Source organism: Pogona vitticeps, chromosome 2, assembly GCF_051106095.1.
Source record: "Pogona vitticeps strain Pit_001003342236 chromosome 2, PviZW2.1, whole genome shotgun sequence".
Lineage (NCBI taxonomy): Eukaryota > Metazoa > Chordata > Lepidosauria > Squamata > Agamidae > Pogona > Pogona vitticeps.
In genome coordinates this window covers 179,795,002-179,815,460 of record NC_135784.1, presented here as the reverse complement: position 1 = coordinate 179,815,460, position 20,459 = coordinate 179,795,002, and the positions used below count along the sequence as shown (strand labels likewise).

At 44.5% G+C, this 20,459-nt stretch overlaps 1 protein-coding gene across 2 annotated transcripts in view; it reads left to right on the top strand.

The window, feature by feature from the left end:
• CACNA1F (calcium voltage-gated channel subunit alpha1 F) overlaps window positions 1-20,459 on the top strand; it is a 76,260-nt gene that overhangs the window by 39,944 nt on the left and 15,857 nt on the right. The window contains exons 20-36 of one of the 2 annotated variants that reach the window (XM_072991466.2): window positions 627-759; window positions 898-1,027; window positions 1,413-1,472; window positions 3,014-3,120; window positions 3,331-3,418; window positions 3,851-3,958; window positions 5,949-6,001; window positions 8,214-8,360; window positions 9,188-9,389; window positions 10,034-10,192; window positions 11,025-11,135; window positions 12,704-12,787; window positions 15,404-15,424; window positions 17,105-17,233; window positions 17,578-17,643; window positions 18,237-18,328; window positions 19,319-19,478. In XM_072991466.2, the coding sequence (XP_072847567.2) occupies window positions 627-759; window positions 898-1,027; window positions 1,413-1,472; window positions 3,014-3,120; window positions 3,331-3,418; window positions 3,851-3,958; window positions 5,949-6,001; window positions 8,214-8,360; window positions 9,188-9,389; window positions 10,034-10,192; window positions 11,025-11,135; window positions 12,704-12,787; window positions 15,404-15,424; window positions 17,105-17,233; window positions 17,578-17,643; window positions 18,237-18,328; window positions 19,319-19,478 (1,850 nt within the window). The remainder of the gene's footprint in view (window positions 1-626; window positions 760-897; window positions 1,028-1,412; window positions 1,473-3,013; window positions 3,121-3,330; window positions 3,419-3,850; window positions 3,959-5,948; window positions 6,002-8,213; window positions 8,361-9,187; window positions 9,390-10,033; window positions 10,193-11,024; window positions 11,136-12,703; window positions 12,788-15,403; window positions 15,425-17,104; window positions 17,234-17,577; window positions 17,644-18,236; window positions 18,329-19,318; window positions 19,479-20,459) is intronic. The other variant, XM_072991467.2, reaches the window with a different exon arrangement.

Genomic DNA, 20,459 nt, shown 5'->3' with positions numbered 1-20,459 from the left:
AATTAGCTTTCTTTGTCTGGTGATCAGTCTTTAGGGCTAGAGCATGGTATTTCTTTAAAGTTTAACTTTGCAAACATGAAATGCTGCTTCAGTCACCTCACTCCAACATTAACATGCTTTCAGCTGTAATTATGTCTGGTATTGCTTTCATCTTTCCTCAAGCATATCATCCCATCTAGGAAGGATGAGGATTGTTATCTGTCACCTCTCCAGAGCACCATCTTGAGGAAGCCTGTGTCGTATATACTTCCTAGGGTTTTGGTTGTCCCTTCAGTTCCTAGAAAGCCTTAGAAGAGCCACTCTCTAGCCTGGTCCTTACTGCTCCATCACCTCTCACCTTGTTTGGTGCATCAGCCTCAGTTCTTGTTGGCACATGAACTCCCTAGAATGTGAGGCCCTTCTAGGTATTTTCCCCATTAGAAGAGCCAGAGTCAGGGGAAGAAATCTCTGGAGGATCTGGGTTTGGTTGTTTGAAGTTCAGGACTCGAAGATTTGAGCTCCTTTCCTCCATTCATACCATTGACACTCCTAACTCATCTAGTTTATCATGCTATGTCAGTACAGTGTCAGTTCTTGAAATAAGAGTCATGACACAACAACAACAACAAAAAGAAAATCTCTCTTAGGTGAGGAGGATGAAGAAGGAGACCAGAAGAGCCTGGCAGAGTCTCATCTTGACAAAGTGGATGAAGCCCCCAAGCAGAAGGTGGTGCCAATTCCTGATGGGAGCGCTTTCTTCTGTCTCAGCAAGACAAATCCGTAAGTAAGAAAAGATGCTAAATAAAGGCAAAAGAGGAGGGGGTAGCTTTCTTGCTGTAATGTGATGGGCTCAAAGCCATATTTAATTAGAGATGGGCATGACATCTATGCGATGAATTCCTTCCCTTTTCCCACCAGGCTTCGTGTTGGGTGTCACAAGCTGATCCATCACCACATCTTCACCAATCTCATCCTCGTATTCATCATCCTCAGCAGCATCTCTCTAGCAGCGGAGGATCCCATCCGTGCACATTCTTTTCGTAACATTGTAAGCTGCCTCTTGTAGAAATACAAAAGGGTAGAAGCTGACTGAATAGCTCGGTGAGTTAGGTGTCTAGGTTGGGAGTTCAGTTCCCCCACTGAGCCTCCTGGGAGAAGGAGCCAGCCTGTGTAGCTTTGGGCCAGCTGCGTAGTCCAGAAGAAGAGAAAGGTAAGCCACTTCAGAGTCCTCTGTACCAAGAAAACCCTGGAAAGGGTTGCCAGAAATCAGAACTGACTTGATGGCCAATGTTGTTGTTGTTATTATTAAGAGAAAAGGAATGGAGGTGGAAGAGTCTTGCTCTCCTCTTCTTCTTTGCTTTTCTTTTCTTCCTTGCCTTTTAAAAAACATTTTTCTTTCTCCTTTTTCTCTCTCTTTTTCTCTCATTACTCAGATTCTGGGCTACTTTGACTATGCCTTCACTTCTATCTTCACTGTTGAGATCCTGCTTAAGGTACCAGGCCTAAGCTGAGTGAGGATGAGAGGGATGAAATAGCAGGGAGCGACACAGGTTGCCAGTCCATCCATTGGAATAAGTAAACATGTGTCCCTGAATCCAAATCTGCAAGGCAGCACCAAACAGTGTTTGGTTGTCAGTGCCCTCAGAGCACTATGGTTGCTAATTTTTGTATGTGTGAGGTGGGGGTGGGGGTGGGGGTGGGGGTGGATGGCCTGGAGGAATGGTGATCAGCAATGGCAGAATGAGATCCAAGTAATTTTGTACGACAGTAAACTAGTTGAGTGCTCAGCTTCCAGGAGAGTTGGATCAGGGCTGAAATTCTCCACTCCTACACTAGGAATCCATATATCTATCTCATTTACTAATTAAAATGGTGCCAACTTTCCATGGTTTCACTGGGGGCATTTTCTGTACACTGGCTGCTGCAATTTCTTTAAAGAATCCTCTGCTGGATAGACCTTGTCCTCTTATTTTCTGAAGCATGAATCACAAAATGTGAGGTCATGTAGCACGAATTAGTTAGGCTTTAAGAAATCCTGGAGATACATTCATCTTGTTTTTAAAATGGAATGCACCACAACAGATTTAATGTAAACCTACACAAGAACTGGCTTTTGTCAACCTAAAGTAAACCTGCTCTTCTGTGAAATATAACAGTGACGTAGTACTTAACAGTTTGAAGCAATGGATGTAGTTAGTAGGAAGTGATTCAGACAGGGCTGCACATACTCTGCTGTGTCCAGATTAACATTTTGTACTGAAAAAGAGCCCAGTCCTATAACTTTGATGCAGCACAAAAATGGGCAAAATTTGCACAGTTCTCTTATTCTTTTCCATTAGTTATTCTGACTTTATTAATAGTGAGAAAGACCTGAAACCTCAGCTGAATATCACTCTAGGTTTTGAAAATTCACTCACATAATCCATATACTGTAGTTGCAACTTGAGGGCTAGCATTGTGCTAGGGTTCATTTAAAAAGAAAACAGATTTCCAGGAAGCTGAATTCTGGAATACTACATTGTGTAGGTGTTTCTCTGTTTTCCGTGTGAATGTATTATTTGCACAGCCTTGGGCAGTGCTTTGGAAAATAGGTTTTTTAGGGTTTTTTTCCCCACTGCCACTCCCATCATTCCCCAGTCAGAATGGCAAGTAACTATGCTGGCTGTTGACCTCAAAGAGTTATACTGCAGTCTGAAAAAGTACTATTTTTCCTCTCTAACTTTGGGTCATTGGCTGACAATATTATCTGGAGTAATTCCTGAAATCCTCATTTATCCTAGACATTTTTGGCAAATTCTTTGTAGGGAATTCTTGTGTTTCTCATCTGACTTTGCAATATTTATATACCCGTCCTTACTATGTGTCTCTTGAATATCACTGGACTGAGGATGAGGGTCATTGAGTTAGATCAGAGCAACTGGGGAGAGGCAGAGCTAAGTCTTCAAGTACCTGAGATCCAGACACATCTGGGAGAGAAGATGGAAGGGGAGTCTGGGGCTTGGAATGAAAGGCTAAAGCACCCTTCTGTCCTTAGATGACCGCTTACGGTGCCTTCCTGCACCAGGGCTCTTTCTGCAGGAACTGGTTCAACCTTCTGGATCTGCTGGTCGTCAGCGTCTCACTCATCTCCTTTGGCATCCAGTAAGTGTAAAAGGCGAGTGGGCAAAATATGTGGGCTAAGCCGTGAAAGAAGAAGAAACAACACATTGTTCTGGTCCAAACTAAGACAAACGGGGCAAAATTAGGGTGTTGGAAGCAGCCAAGTGGAAAACAAGGCACAAAGAGGCTGGGTTTTTGTTTTTGTTTTTAAGCTCAGCAGCATTCACATTTCCCTCCCTCTTTCCACCTCAGCTCCAGTGCCATCTCTGTGGTGAAAATCCTGCGGGTCCTGAGGGTGCTGCGTCCTCTCCGAGCCATCAACCGGGCCAAGGGGCTCAAGGTGAGGGGACTTTTTCAAAGGGCAACTGGTGAAGGACATGGAGCTGGAAGGAGATACATTCTTACACAGAGCAACGGGGTTGGACATGACGGTCTTATAGACCAGTGGTTCTTAACCTTTGTTACTCAGGTGTTTTTGGACTGCTACTCCCAGAAGCCTTCACCACCAGCTCTGCTGGCTGGGGTTTCTGGGAGTTGCAGTTCAAAAACACCTGAGTAACAAAGGTTAAGAACCACTGTTATAGACCCCTTCCAATTTCCCTATTCTATCATCCTATGCTTCTTGTTTCCTGTAGCATGTGGGCTAGGATGGCAGAGGCCCTCTTTCTCCTACCCCTTGTTTTAGTCTCTCACCTCATGTGGCTCTGGTGAGAGTTGAAAAACTCCCTGCTGGCCATCTCACACCCTCTCCATCCGCCTCTTTCCCTAACAGCATGTGGTGCAGTGTGTGTTCGTGGCAATCCGTACCATTGGGAACATCATGATAGTCACCACCTTGCTGCAGTTCATGTTTGCGTGCATTGGCGTTCAGCTTTTCAAGGTAAGTAGTTCACTTCTCCATTGGGCAGCTCAGATTTAGCAAATGTATGTGTGGTTGCACCAAGGACACGTTGACTAAGTGCATATGCATGGAGTGTGGGTGTCTTTTGGGGGAAGAGCACGCACCCTAAATTCTTCTAAAGGCCATCACCCTAGCAACTGATCTTTTACTGCAGCATGAAACAATTAGTTTGCTGTGGTTTTTTCCCCAGTTTGAACCGTAAGTCATCAACAAAGTCAAACTCGAGTTCAAGAAAAATAAAGGATATTTACATAGGCATCCCTATAAATGCTATGTGGGCAAATTAGTCATAGCTGTTATATAAACATGTTCAAACACTTCATGTCAAGTGGTCTCCACTATAGAATATTGCAGTTGTTCTTCATTATGGTGGTTTCTACGCACCATGTGTACAGATGCTGCCTATATTTGATCTGGACTAATCCACCTGCCTGCCTTTTTGGATTCTCCTTCTAGGGTCCTGGCTGTGGAGACTAAGTTCCGGATTTACCAGTGCTTTTTTTTTTACCAGATTTACTGCTTTTTCATGGATTTTTGTTTCATGGATCGTTTCCACACACACATCCTCTTGATTGTCTTTGCCTTAATCTCTTTATTTTCTTTTTGGTTGCACTTTTTGACTTTGAAGGCAGCCAGGCCTTTCTTTTTTGGAAGAGAAATTAGCCAGAAGGAATGTTGCCCCTCCCCCACCCCACCCTGAGGGACAGGATTGTTGCTTGTGGTACCTCGGAGAGGCCCACGGGGTTCTCACAGGTCATCACGGCCAAAGCTCTACCAAGCAAGCTGAGTGGAAATTGGTCCTTGAAGCTTTGGCGGCAGCTACCCTGGCAAATAGCACAGGATTTGCTGCAGAAGTAAAATGAATGTATTTGAACTTTTAAAAACACAACACAAAGGTCAGTTCAAATCAGCTTGGCCCCGTTTTGTTACAGTTGCAGAGTTCCCCCCTACATAAAATAGAATCCCCACCACCACCGCTGGGGGTTTCTACTTTTTCAAGCAGGAGTGATTCTAATGATGTTTTGTGATCAGTCGTTTTGTTCTCCAAAGGGATGGAGGGGAACGTGACTGAGGGTAGTATTTTGGTGATGTGCTAAGATGGGCATGATGTTTGGGACAGCAGGAGGACCCACATCTGCAATCATCCTCTCTAGTCATCCTGAAGTGTTTTTAAAATAAAATCTTCAGTTTAGCACTAGATCACCTTATCACCTCTGGATAGACATAAAAAGAAAGATAAAAATCAAATTGAAACAACTCTGATGTTCTATAGCAGATTACTGTGTTTCCATGGTCTGTTTGTATGTATTTGTACATTATGGAGAACTTTAGGAAATTGTCCCTTTTCTCTACTTCTGTGCAACTTTACCATGAACCATTAAAGGAGAGCCAAGGATCCGCAGATTTCTCAAAAGAAGGGGGCTGTGGCACAGATCAAACTGCATTGGAATGAGGGGCCAGTGTAGATACGGGCACTGAAACAATACATTATCTCCATGTGATGCCCTCAAATAGAAGGGCAACATACATTGCGAATCAAGTGCCAACAAAGCCAACTCACTCTGATTTGGCTTGCTGGTGTAGTCGCAGCTTTAGATCAGTTTGGGGGAAAAGATGCTGCAGGCAGCTGATTCTGCCTTGAGGTCTACAGTACATCTCCTAGAGGCACGATGCCATGGCAGGGGGAAGTGTGCCCACACTTTATAGGTGGCATGGCAGGGCAATACAGGGTTGCCATTTCCATCAGCAGCCAAGATTTACCTTCAGACCATCAAAGTATGTGCCATATTATAGGGCTGAGAAAAAATAGATCCTAGATCTGAGAAGGCTGCCCTGCTGACACACCCTGTGTGATCTGGTTGATGATCCACTTTTCAAGAAAGCAGGGGGCAACATATTGGGCAGAAGAACAGGAGCTTTCCCAGGAGAGAACGCCTTCCTAACCTTTGGCATTCATTTTTGTCTCCAGGGCAAATTTTACAGCTGCACAGATGAGGCCCGGCATACTCCAAAGGAGTGCAAGTAGGTACCAGCCCAACCTTAGCAACAATACAACAGTAAGCAGAGCATCTAATGAACTACCTCAGCCAAGATGGCAGCCTTGCTTTATCCTAGTTCCAAGGAAACTGCTCCAGATAAACCCCAAATCTTTTCTTCTACCCCATTCTGTTTACTCCAGATCCACTACCATCCTTACCGTCTCTTGGTTGTCTAGACAGGCCACTTGGGCTTTCTACAATATATTGTTCATTTCTGATGCATTCAGTGTTTTTCCTAATTTGAGGATTGATCCAATTTGAACCAGTCCTTTTCTTCTGGCTTTCCCTCGTTCTTGTTCTTCTAGAGCAGTGGTTCTTAACCTTTGTTACTCGGATGTTTTTGAACTGCAACTCCCAGAAACCCCAGCCAGCACATTTGGTGGTGAAGCCTTCTGGGAGTTGCAGTCCAAAACCCCTGAGTAACCCAAGGTTAAGAACCAGTGTTCTAGAGAGACTGGTTTGGTTTGTTCTGTGGAAGGAGGGAATTTGAGTGCTACAGCATTTCCTGTGAAGAGTTCATTTCCACATCCGTGACTGCATCAGAAGTTTCAACAGGCATTTTATCAAAATAAATAGTGAAGCTACAACAGGCAAATGGGTTTCTATAAAGGATTTCCAAGATCTCCTGAAGCAAAGCAGTTTCCAAATGTGTAACTCTTTAAAGTTCAGCGTAGACATGAATCCCAGTAAGCTCCATGGCCAGCTAGGGGAACTTGGGACCAAGGATGGGAGGAACCTTTTCCCTGTCTGGATGGTCCCTAAATAAGAATAGCTAAATGCTGTCCACTATTACTTTAATGGCAGTGGCATGGCTAAAGTTTTGAAATAATGAAGTACAAGTAAAATAGTTACCTGTAACTTGTTACTTTATTTAGATAACAATCATGCAATGTAATTACATTTCAAAAGGACCGTAGCACGTAGGAACAAAGTGATCCCTCTGGAATAATGATGAATGTATTATAGTTTACGTTAAGGATCAGTTTTTGAAGAGTGTATAAAACTCTTTTCAGAGGCATTTTGAAAGGAATATTTCAAATGTTGTATCAATCCTTTAAAAAAAGTAAAGTGAGACAATTTAAAGGTCATGAGCAGTGGAACATCCAATGGAATTATTTTTAATTTGATTTGATTTGTTTTATATGTTGCCTTTCTTCCAGAACTGGGACCCAAGGCAGCATACAAAACAGTGCCATTTATTACAATGTCTTTTTTTGTTTGTTGTTCAGTATTATAAATATTATAAGGCACAATGACAGCAGATTACTTTTCAAATACATTAGATGGGGACATAGTATATTTTAAAAACATTTTTATGAGCTCTGAACATGACAGTGGAACTGTCATCGGAGGCTAGATTTGGATTGTTGTCAAAAATGTTTGGGGACAATGGGTGTTCAGTTGCATAAATTAGATGCTGAGAGACAAACCATGGGAGATAACTAGTTTCTTATCTTCTGAAAAATCACCTGACTGCAACCTTGGGATGTATTATTGAGATTTGATGGGGCGGGAGGTGTATTGGATTTACTCTGTTATTGTCAACCACCCAGAATAGTGCTTTCCACTAAATGGGATGAGAGACAGACAGACAGACAGACAAACAGACAGACAGACAGACAGACAGACAGACAGACAGACAGACAGACAGACAGACAGATAGAAAGGCAGGCAATAAAGAGAAGGCTGGCAGAGGGAGGTTCTGCTTATCTCTTTTCTCCTCCTGCTGTCTTTCCACTCAAAATTACTATCCCTCCCCAAACTGCTTCCCCCCCCCATTTCCTCCTTTGCGAAAAGTTGGGGGGGGGACCCTTTTCAGAAGGATGGTTCTGAACATGTAAATGGCCAGAAGATATAGCATTGCACAGGCTTCTCCTGCTATGCCTTCTTTTAAATTAGCAGCCTCTCATGACTACTTTTCAGTGAGGGAAATGAAGAAGGTAGAAACTTTCCGCTCCTGTCCTCATCTCTCTCCCGTGTTGCATCGAACCTAAAGTAACGATGAGGTGATGAAGAGGCAGAAAGAAAGAAAGGTGGCATCAGTTAGTTGTGTAGTTCAGGGCATTGTGTTTTCCACAAATGGGAACTTTATTGGATTTAAGGTCTAGGTTTCTTGAATCCTGCTACCTCCTATCTGGAACTCACGTGCCTGTATCTTATTCTTTCTCTTCCCCCCCTCTCCCCCATCATCCTAGGGGCACATTCATTGTGTATAAGGATGGTGATGTGGCTCACCCGATGGTGCGCGATCGCCTGTGGCTCAACAGCGACTTCAACTTTGACAATGTGCTGTCGGGCATGATGGCCCTGTTCACTGTCTCCACTTTTGAAGGCTGGCCAGCGTAAGTTGCTTCAGTGGAAATTGTGGATGATGTGCATGTGTGAGAGCAGGGAGAAAGAGGAACATGCTCAAAAGTCATCACCTGATGCTGATGCTGCCTAGTTGTTCACCATTCCCAGATTTTGTTTTCACCCTTTTTCACTTCCCTCTTTGTATTCTTCCTTAAGTGTGTGACTATTTTGTTTTGCCACCCACAAAGCGGCATTATATTGCCTCTGTTTCTGTCTTCGGTCATGAAAAAAGTAGTATATGATTATCAAAAACTAGATCAACCCTTCTTTCTCTGGATTACACTGAAGATGGGCACAGGACTTTGTGGTATTCGGGAATCCTTTAGGCAAGTTGGTCTAAAACTAAAATTCCAAGGTTTTAAAAGAGGTGAGGTAGAGGACCTTGTGGCAAGGCCTTGTTTGAGATGCCCATGAACAGAGGACGCTCTCACCGCCTCTGCTCTGTCACTGCTCACAGCCTCCAGCCAGTGTGAGATAATGAGAGCCAACGAGGCAGTGCTTAAGCAATAGAGCTGGTTCTTGGCCAGGGGCCCAATCTGTGTGGGCTTCTTTGCAGGTTGGTGCCGAGAGGCATCAGGGACCCCAGATATGCAGTGCATGATAGAAGTAACTTTTACCCACAAGCCTCAGTAGTCAGAAGTATTTAATTTATTTTATTAAAATACTGTATTTCCAAACTGCCTTTCCGTATATGAGGCTTTGTCTGTAAAACCAAACATTTTGCTTTTGCCTTTGATAAACTTTATCTCTTTTCTCACCCACCCTCCACGCTTTTCTGGTTCCTGCTATGCGCTCTCTGTCATCCTGCCTATGCTAGGCTACTGTACAAGGCCATTGATGCCAATGCAGAAAACCATGGCCCCATCTACAACTACCGGGTAGAGATCTCCATCTTCTTCATTGTTTACATCATCATCATTGCCTTCTTCATGATGAATATCTTCGTGGGCTTTGTCATCATCACTTTCCGGGCACAAGGAGAACAGGAATACAAGAACTGTGAGCTGGATAAGAATCAGGTACCTGCATCCTACTCCCACTCCTTCATACTGTGTTGGTAGAAACAATGGTTTCCACTATCCCCCCCCCTCCTCCAGCAACATTACAAGAACTTTGCCAAGATCTAGTCATGATTACAGTAATAGGGCTGGGTAAGTAACCATGTTGGAGGAACCAGGGCTGAAATAGAATGGGCAAGGGCATAAGAGAATGAGATCTTGGTGTAGATTTCAGTATGCAAAAAGCGTTATGGGTGGACATGGAATGAGAAATGCATGCATGGGACTTAAGTAAAGAGACCAATGACGTTTTCCATGTATAAGACAGATTGCTTTCATCCTCTGAGGCCTGCCCAGCATTGAAGTAAATTTAGGGTCTAGAGCAGTGGTTCCCAACCTTGAGTACCCCAAGTGTTCTTGGACTGCAACTCCCAGAAGCCTTCATCACCAGCTGTGCTGGCCTGGATTTCTGGGAGTTGCAGTCCAAGAACACCTGGATTACTCAAAGTTGGGAACCACTGCTCATGAAGGCTACAGAGATCTGTGTTTTTGTGTATCTGTTGATGTTTCTCAATGCTAGTTATTAGAACAGAGTATTCCTGGTGTTGTTTTTGTTTTTAAAAAATTCTACACTGTTTGAATGTTTTCCCTCTTCCCTTCCACAGCGGCAGTGTGTTGAATATGCTTTGAAGGCTCAGCCATTACGGCGCTACATCCCCAAGAACAAGTATCAGTACAAGTTCTGGTACATAGTCAACTCCACTGGGTTTGAGTACATCATGTTTGTGCTTATCCTACTCAACACCATTGCCTTGGCTGTACAGGTGAGTCTGGTTCAGCTAAGAGCAACAGCAAGAAAGGGGATGCGGGTGGGTGAAATGAGGTGGTGGATGGACACCAGTTGTCATCCAATATCATCTGGAGAGACACAGTGGCTCATTCTTAGATACCTCCAAACCACAATTCCCAGTGTCAGGCATCAACAGAGCAGACATATGACTGAAAAAAGAGTTGCATGTTTGCAATTTTTGTGACATGGGCATGATAGAAGGCCATGCTTAAGGGTGCATATGAGAATCTGTGGTCCAGCTCCATGCTGAAATATAAATCCACCCTTAGATGGGGAGGTGGGCATACATGACATGATCTGTCCCAAATCCCTGTTTCGTTGAGGTACTTTGACAAAAGTAGGATCACTGAAATGGATGGTCAATCTGAATGGACTCTGGATTGGAGCTGGAAAGGAAAAGCTAAAGAAGGGGAGGATCAAAATGATGGTCAAGGCAATGTGCAGTATTGCGTTATATGTTGACAATGAGAGGGAAGCTGCAGAAATCCAAGTGGGGCCCAACAGCAGACTTGGAGAAGAGATGATAAAGGTGAAATGGAGTCTGTGGGAGACACACAGTGAAGGCATTGGGTGTGGGCCATGTTTCCTACCTTATTATATGAGAGCCAATGGGATGAACTCCTTGTTGCTTCCCAATCCATGCATAAGGAAGGGGGAGATAAAACTTGCTTAGGAAGGATGGCTTTTTGAGCCTAAGGTTGGCTCTACCACTTAAGCAATTCACAAGCAAAGGCAGCTTGAGCACCCAACACCCCCCCCGCCCGAAAGATGTTCTTACATGTTTTGTGCCTTGTTTCGATTTTCAGCATTATGAACAGTCCCAGCCCTTTAACTATGTCATGGATCTGCTCAACATGGTTTTCACCGGCCTCTTCACTATCGAGATGGTGTTGAAGATCATTGCGTTCAAGCCTAAGGTTTGGGAACTGGGGGCAGGGGAGTTCCTCAAAAGCTGTTTTGCTTGCTGCAGTGGTTCCCAACCTGGGTTCTCCAGATGTTCTTGGAGTACAACTCCCGGAAATCCTGACTGACACAGCTAGTGATGAAAGCTTCTGGGAGTTTTACTCCAAGAGCATCTGGGGACCCAAGGTTGGGAACCACTGGCTTTCAGGATTCTTACTGCCTAACTCTTCATAAACAACCACAACCTGTCAAGCTAACTCGAGAGCTTTCCAAAAGTCCTGACATTTTGCATGGTACAGTAGTCTCCACCTGAGCCATAACCCTCAGTGACGTTTGAGCATCTTAACCCATGAGGCTTCACCAGGGGGTTCTGTTTTCAGTCTTCTGTGTGAACGACAACTATTTGCAGTGATAAAGAGTGTGAGAGGCAATCTTGATTCCTGGAATGTGCCATCTTTTGGGTAAACCACCCTCTGTGTGGCCCCAGAAGAGGTAGGGCACCAATCCAAGAATCTCTTGCATTACTTCTGCAATTCTTGGATGTTCTTTGTAAAATCAGCATGCAAACAGTGGGTTATTTTGCCTGCCTTCAAGTCTTGGAAAATGCCTGGCTACCTTTGGAGCTAGTCACTGGCAAAGTGAAGGCTAAATATGCAACTCATGTTTGAAAATGCCATTTCTTGTCCGGAATCTCATTCAGGGATTTATGGTGTCTACAGGGACAGACATTCCTCTTTCCATGAGATTCTGAAGCATATCATATTACTGCAAAGGAAGTGGCTCACATTGTGCCTGCCTGCCTGCGGTTTCATGGTAACACTCTCAAGGAGAACAGAAAGCTTGAGAGAATGTGAGACAAACATGTTTAGAGTTATAACCTACATCAGAGGTGCAGGTTGAGAAACAAAGCAAAACAGAAGAAGATTTCACATACGTTCCTTCCTTAACTCCCAATTCCACACTTAAATATGTATTTAAAATTTAAAATTTAAAACACATATATGTATATTTTATATACATAATATATATATTATATATACAGTATATATATATACAGTATATATATATACAATACACACACACACACACACACACACACACACACAGTATATATATATATATAATTTGCCATTTGAAGCAGCTGTCTTAGTCTGCCTAATGGCAGAGCCTGCTCTGCGTGAGAAACACTTGTCTGTATTCTCTTTGTGACTGAAATGAAGAACACATGGTATTCTCATGTGAGCATTCTTAATGGATGTTAGAAATTGCATTGGGATACAAGTAAGTAGCAGGCTGTCACTGGAACAGATTAGATCAGTGCAAAGGGAGGGTTTCATTGGTTACAGCAGAGCCACAGTTTGCACCCAAAAGAGAATAAGAAGTCAGCCCAAGCTTTGGCACACCCATGTGGTGCAGTTCCAGAGCAAACCCCATTCCTCTTGAAAGAAATCATGCAATTCTGCTCAGATCAGTATAATATTAGAGGGTGCTAGAAAAGAAGGAGGAAATGTATCCGTGCTGATTTGGTCTATATGTACAAGCAGGACTGGTTCCATATAAACCTTTTTGTGTTCTGTTGCAGCACTACTTCGTTGATGCTTGGAATACCTTCGATGCTCTGATCGTGGTTGGGAGCGTAGTGGATATCGCAGTTACTGAAGTCAATGTGAGCAATAGCCGAAAGCACAAATGCCTTGTAAAATGGCCAAATATTATCGTTCCTGCAGCAGCTGGCTACCTGAGTGGTGCTGAAGCACTTCTGCAGCAAAGCCCTTGAAAATGTCACAGTATTTTGTTCATCTGCAATTTATTTCTTAGGAACATTTATAATGTCAATGTGGTATACAACAGTATAAAAAATACAATATACACAACATACAAATGCACAATATAGTTTATATAATACACAAGTACACCAATACACACATTAACATACGACCTTTACTGTATGTGATTCATGAGATAGATGGCGTGCCGGACTATGCAGAGGAGGCTTGTAATAAGCAGACAATTTAAATATGCACCTAAAACTAAGAGCTGTAGAATGTGAGCATATATTCTTCTTCGTGGTCTCTGTGAATGCACACTAATGAATCAGTCTGCACCTGTGCAGAGTTCTCTGTGCAGAGAGCTCAAACACGCGTTCACCAGGACCTGCCCCCACAACACACGTGGTCCGTCCATCCTGGCAATTGCGTCAGTTCCGTTTTGCCGCTGCTGAGGTCTCATCTCTTGACGAGCTCTCCGTTCTTAGTTCTTTTCTCTAGAGAAATAAAGGACAAAACAAATTTATTCTATAGAAGAATAGACTTTAATACATCAGATTTGTAAGATACATGATCCCATTTTTATTTGTAGAGACTTGGTCCCAATTTTTTCCTACCACTCCCCCACCCCTTTCTCCTTTTCCCACCCTTTATGGCCCCCCGCAGGACCGTTTAAGAGGTGCATTTCTTGCCCTAACAAACAGCCTCTCACGGACGGCCAAGATAGCCATGGTTCCCCATGCTTCAGTCGATGGCGTCTGATGCCGTTCGTCTCCCTCTCATACCCTGCCTTCTCACTCAACACCAGGGACAGACTTACCATCCCGACCTCCAATCACTCCACCTTACAGCCTGGAGGATCTACCCTCCCTAAACACTCTTCTGGCTCATGCGAGGAAACCTTCTACTCAACAGCTATATGAGTGTAAATGGTCTGCATTCGTTAAATTTGCACATTAGAAGAACCTTCCTATGAACCCAGCTACTCTTTCTGCAGTACTGGCTTTCCTTTCTCACCTTTTTGACTGTCACCTTTCATTATCTACACTTAAGGTTTACCTATCAGCAATTGTAGCACACAACCAAGGGACTCTGATGCTGCCTCGTTATTCAAACATCGACCTTAAAACAATTTCTACGAGGTGTGGCTAACTTGCAACCGACCAGGCATGTTCCACTGCCACAATGGTCTTTGCATACCGTTCTCCAACGCCTTACACTACCACCCTTTGACTCTCTCGCAACCTCATCTGAACGGCTTCTCTCGTTTAAAGTTTTATTCTTGGTAGCTATCACATCGGGACGTAGAGCATCTGAATTTGCAGTTCTTCGAGTGGATCCCCCATTCTTGCAATTTCACCCAGACAAAGTCACACTCTACCCCGATATTTCCTTCCTGCCTAAAGTTGTTTCTGATTTCCATGTCCGTCAGCCTCTTACCTACCTTCTTCCTGCAGCCATCGACAGATCTTGAACGATCCCTCCATCTCTTGGATGTCATGGGAGCACTAGCATTCTATGTGAAAAGAACAGCATCTTTCTGCAAGACTAAGAGACTGTTTGTTTCCACACATTTGCCACATAGGGGAACTCAAATCTCCCCCCAAACTATCTTGCGTTGGATTGTCCATACCATACATCTTGCTTACCAAAAAAAAAATGCTACCTTCTGACATTAAGGCCCACTCCACCAGAGCAGTGACTACTTCTACTGCCTTTCTCAAGGATGTACCTGTTTCTGACATATGCAAGGCTGCTACTTGGTCCACTCCGTCAACTGTTGCATCCCACTATCGATTGGATATGCAGGCCAAGTTAGTTGCTGCCTTTGGATGAGCAGTTTTATCTTCTGTTCTTCCATGAGGTCCCTCCTCCTGTAAAGTAAGCTTGTTAATCACCCATTAGTGTGCATTCACAGAGAGCATGAAGAAGAAAGAGAGTTTACTTACCTGTAACTCTGGTTCTTCGAGTGGTCATCTGTGAATTCATACTTTCCGCCCGTCCTCTCCTCTGTCTGTCACATCTGTTTATTTTATACAGCAGCAGGCTGTTTGGAAACTGAGGCAATCGCCAGGACAGGCGGACCACGTGTGTTAGGGGGGCGGTCCTGGTGAACGCGTGCTTGAGCTCTAGAATATTCTGGAGATCTCTGCGCAGGCACAGATTAATACATTAGTGTGAATTCACAGATGAACACTCGAAGAACTAGAGTTACAGGTAAGTAACCTCTCTTTTGTGCTTTCTGCTCCACATATTGTGTGTGTGTAGTGTAGAAAATTGAAGTGAATTTTTAAATATCACAAGATAGCCTTTAAAGATAATTGACTCATCCATTTTTAAAAACACCCACCTCAATGTCTTTCGCTTATCTATCTGTGCACACACCCTGTCATTTTCTTTTTCTCTCATCTCTTTCCCACCATGCTGCTGCCTTCCCTCTGGATGTTATATGATTTTGTCATCATCTTCATCACAATCATCATCCATCATGGCTGTAATTCATTATCCTGACTTAGAATGGAGGGCATGTCGGAGAGGTATTACACTCACATTTAATCTCTGGAAAGCGGTGGAGTGGGCTGAGGAAGGACTGACTGTGATAGAGCTCTAAGTGTATTCAGTAGAAAAATCTGTAACGGAACCAATGCGTTTCTGTGCCCATGTTCAAATCCACACTTAGCTATGAAGCTTGATGGACCAATTGCAGCCTCTTAGTCTCACAGAGTTGCTGTATAAATAGGGGAGAGAGGAGGATGAAATGGGTGAATGGGAAGAGAACCAGGCATGTAACTGTGAACTCCTTTGGGCTGCCAAAGTAATAAGTGTTTCTGGAACTGGGCACGGATATGTTAAAGGACAGAAGACATGTACTGATGAGGTCCATCTCTCAGGTTGCACATGATGTCAGTGCCTTGCAGATGTGTACAAGTCTGTCTGCGATTGTACTTGTCTCGAATATGTATATAATAGAGCCAGGGGTTCAGTATTGCCATGTTATCTGGTGTGGCATCTGTCCAGATTAGGGGTAGTTTGGGCAAAGCAGACGTAAAGCAAAGTAGCATTGCACATTAAACTAACACACGGAGCAGCAAAGGAAGGATCAATATGGGAATATTGCAAGGTTGCATAGTACCTGTGTCCAAAAGATGGCTGTGGGAGCCTGGGAGTACTGGCACAGCATGTGCAAGCATTGCAGGGTCTGTCTACCAGTGTTTGTCCTGAGTAATGGCCACCTTGATGGGCTTCATTGCCTCCATCTCAGATGAGGAGCCTTTGCTTCATCTTCCTTGTTGTTGCCACGTTTCTTGGCTGTTTCCTCCCTTTTCCCCAGCTCATATTTTGCTACGGGCTGATACAAGAGAGAGAGGACAGTGATATAGTTGCTTAGCAACTGCTCTACACTATTCCTCTTCATTCTTCCTGGACCAGAGAGACGCCTAAGCTGGGATGGAGCAGACAGTCATGTCCTTGGGGAATGTTGCACCTGTCTTATCTAACAATAGGCTGGTTGCTGTGCACTGTAGGTCAGGTGCTGGAGGCGTATGTCTCGTTTGTGGAAATAATTTCTGGAAACACACACACACATACACACATATGTGCGTGTGTGCATGCTTGCATGCTGACACATATGTTATCTCAACCCCCCCATTTACATCTCCAGAAATGAAATGAATTTGTGTGTGTGTGTGTGTGTGTGTGTGTGTGTGTGTGTGTGTGTGTGTGTGTGTGTGTGTGTGTGTGTGTGTGTGTGTGTATAAATGTGAATGGAATGGAATGGAATAGTTGGGATGACATACATATTTACAATAATAAGTATATTTGGGGCTGGGAACATCTGACCTTCCGGATAATTGTTCAACTGCAACTCCCTTATTATTGACAAATGCTGGTGATGGAAATTAGAGTTTGAAAACTACTTGTGGGGAACTCATTCCTGAGTTACGCAGAGCCACTGTGTAGGGAGGCAGTGTACCTTGAAGCATCAAAGGCTTTGGACAAATAAGAGGAGATGGCCAACGGCTTTATTATTGAGGTTCTGCAGGCTGCTGGCCACTGCTGGAAACTGATTGCTGGACTAGATGTTCTCTGATTGAATGCAGCAAAGCAGCTGGGTGGGTTTAGCATCTGTGTAGCTACCATGTTGTGTGGACGTATGTGCCTGGTTTATGGAGTTCTTTGCCACAGACATGCTGCTGACTGGGTTCCTGTCTCCTCAGAGCTCAGAGGACAGTTCCCGCATCTCCATCACCTTCTTCCGCCTCTTCCGTGTCATGCGCCTGGTCAAGCTGCTCAGCAAAGGGGAGGGTATCCGCACCCTGCTCTGGACCTTCATCAAATCCTTCCAGGTCAGCTATTTTCTTTAGGAGGGGCAAAGAACAACCACTCTCTCTCTCTCTCTCTCTCTCTCTCCTTTTCTTTTCTTTTTTCTTTTTGGTCACTTTTGAAATCCCCAAGAGAGCATGGTCAACAGCTGGGAAATTCAGGGTGGGGAGGATCTTAATAAGAGTAAAAAAAGAAAAATGTTTTCAAAAATCGGCATATTTATGGAAGTGCTGAATGTGCGTGCTGTTAGAAGCAGCTTTTGGTAGGACATGCTGGTACTGGGAGAAACCAGGAGCATGTGTGCCTGAGCGCAGGATGAGATGATTCATTCCTTCACATTCACTGTGTTTTATTACTCTACCTCCAGGCTTTGCCATATGTCGCCCTTCTCATTGCCATGATTTTTTTCATCTACGCAGTCATTGGCATGCAGGTAAGCAGAGAACATTCCCCCCCCCCCCCATCCTGGCACTTGCAAGAAGCAAATTAACACATGCATGTTTTCTGAGTGACTTGTCAGTTCATCACAGCGGTGAGTGGGCTTGCTAGAATGGTGTACCCTTAGAGTAAAAGGCCCTGGATGTAGAGTGTGCGCTTGTGCTAAAAAACCAGCACAATGAACAGATTTGCTTGTGTGCAAGTGATACGAGTAGGGAAAAGGTCCTACATCGGTCTCTGTGCTCTTCCACCTGACAACCAGACAGGTTTCTGTAATGATGCGGGGGGGGGGGGGGAACATGATGCCTGTGAGAAACATCAGGGAGCTTTCAGTTATTGCCATACATGGGCAGGGCTTGGATCAAAAAACCAGGAGGCAGACCATGACATCTGGATGGACAGTGCTGGAAACATCACTGTGCTTCCTGCTGGGTGTTCTCGCAGTATGGCGCGGTGGTTCTCATTATCTGTGAGAGAAGGACTCGGGGGTAGGCCCAATTGTTTCCGGTTTGCCTCAGAAACCTTCTGCATCTCCAATCTATTCACGGTCCCTTAGTCTGGCCCTGAAGGTGGCTTCCTGCCTTTCAGACCTTTGGCAAAGTGGCCATGCAGGACGGGACGCCGATCAATCGCAACAACAACTTCCAGACCTTCCCACAGGCTGTGCTGCTGCTTTTCAGGTATCTCTTTCTAATTCCAGCTCCAACTCCCGCCACCCCGACTCCTTCTGTGCCTTCTTCCGTCTTGGCATAAAACAGCACATACCGTACACACTTTCCACTTCTCCAGCCTCTGTATACTGAGAGCCTCGAAACTGGGAGCCCCTTATTATCCAGGGCCTATTTTCCTTTCTGAAGCCTTACTTCAGCCTCAAATGATAAATCGGAAATGGTACAAAACCCAGTGGGTGCTGGATTAAGTGGAGCTTTGGGCTGATCAAAAAGGGCTCTTATGTTCTCAACTGTTACATTCTTTATTGTGGCTACCTATTGCTTGATGCTTCGTAATAATGATAGCACTCTTGTCCACAGAAGTTAAGCAGCCAGCCAGCCAGCCAGCCAGTCTCTCTCTCTCTCTCTCTCTCTCTCTCTCTCTCTCTCACACACACACACACACACACACACACACACACACACACACACACACACAAACACACACACACACACACACACACACACACACACACACACATTTTATCATTCCTTCTTCCTTCCCTCTCCCTCTTATTTTAAAGGGCAAATAACTCCTTTTTCAAACATGCTTGATCTGTGGAATCACAGAGTTACTCAGATTTTTATAGATACTCCTGAGGAACAAAATCACATGTGGAGACCTAACAGGCCCTTTCTCTGTTTTTCCACACGACACCTTGGGCAAACTGCAGGACGGCCCCTTGTGTTGGCTCCCTCCCTCTCCCACATTGGTGCCCCATCCCAAGTTCCATCTGGTTGCCTTCAGGGTGAATCTGTGTCACTGCCAGTATCAAAGACCCTCTGCATGCCAGTCCCTGGGGCAGGCCAGAAGGAGGGTGCCACTGCTCTCATGCCATGCTTGTGCCCTCCCCCTTAGGCATCTTGTTGGACATGGTGGGAACAAAACATGGAACCATCATGGCTTATCTTACGTGTTGTTGCTGTTTTTCCCGGTTCTCTCATATGCCATCTCTCCAGGTGTGCAACAGGGGAGGCCTGGCAGGAGATCATGCTGGCCAGCTTGCCTGGCAAACGCTGTGACCCGGAGTCTGATTATGAGCCTGGGGAAGAGTTCACATGTGGAAGCAACTTTGCCATTGTCTATTTCATCAGCTTCTTCATGCTATGCGCCTTTCTGGTGAGACCTTGCTGCCGTGAAGCCAGTGCCTCCCTCCGGCCTCAACAGGATCCCTGGCCCTGTTCTGCAGGGCTACTTCCCAGATTATCCCAGTTACTATGTGGAAACATGTATCCCTTCTCTAGCCCTGTGGGCTTTTGAGGAGCCCTGTTCTCTAAAGACCAAAGCTGTTATTACACAAACAACAGGTGAAGGAGTTGTTTGTGTAAAAGCTGCCTCAGAAGCTGGGGTTGGAGAAGGAGAACCTGAGGAACATTTTTTAAATTCCTGCTCTGTGCCCACGCAAAAATTTTCCTCTGCTCTTTCTCATTTGTCCTTGCTCACAGAACATCGTCAGATCTTCCTGCGGTGTCTCTGCTTCGGCAACAAAACAGAGGATCAAGTAGCAACCATCGTAGTGACATGTTTTCAAGTTTATTGCTTTTGGTATCCCTCCTGTACCAGCAGAAAAGTTTGTGCATGGGTATTCCCATGTCCCAGGCTTAGTGGTCGAAATGAGGAGCATTGATGCACATAATTATCCTCTGTTGTGCAGAACCTCCCTTCCCAACTCTAGATATGTGCAGAACGATAGGTGTTGAAAGGCAGTGGGTAGCATCTATGTTCTAAGGCATCTTTTCTGCATTGTTTGTTTGGACCATTCCAAGGCTAAACCAAAGCACTGAGAATAGTTCCAGTAAGAAAAGGTTGATGAGTCGTGATGTATATGAAGCCTTGTGACATCCACACTTTCAATTGGGGCTGATGTATAGGAATTACACCCTTCAAGAGCTTGTGAAAGCTCAGATTTTGGTCTACAACTTCCAGAATCAGTCAGCCAGGGTAGCTGGTGGCCATCCTGACTGGAGGATTCTGGTAGTTTCAATCCACACGCAAAAAAAGAACTTTTCCAAGCTCTGCACTCTCAAGTGTGGCTTCCTTTTAAATAAATATTCATAGGATTGAACTATGTAATTCTATTTTCTTATTCTCCCTGCTTGT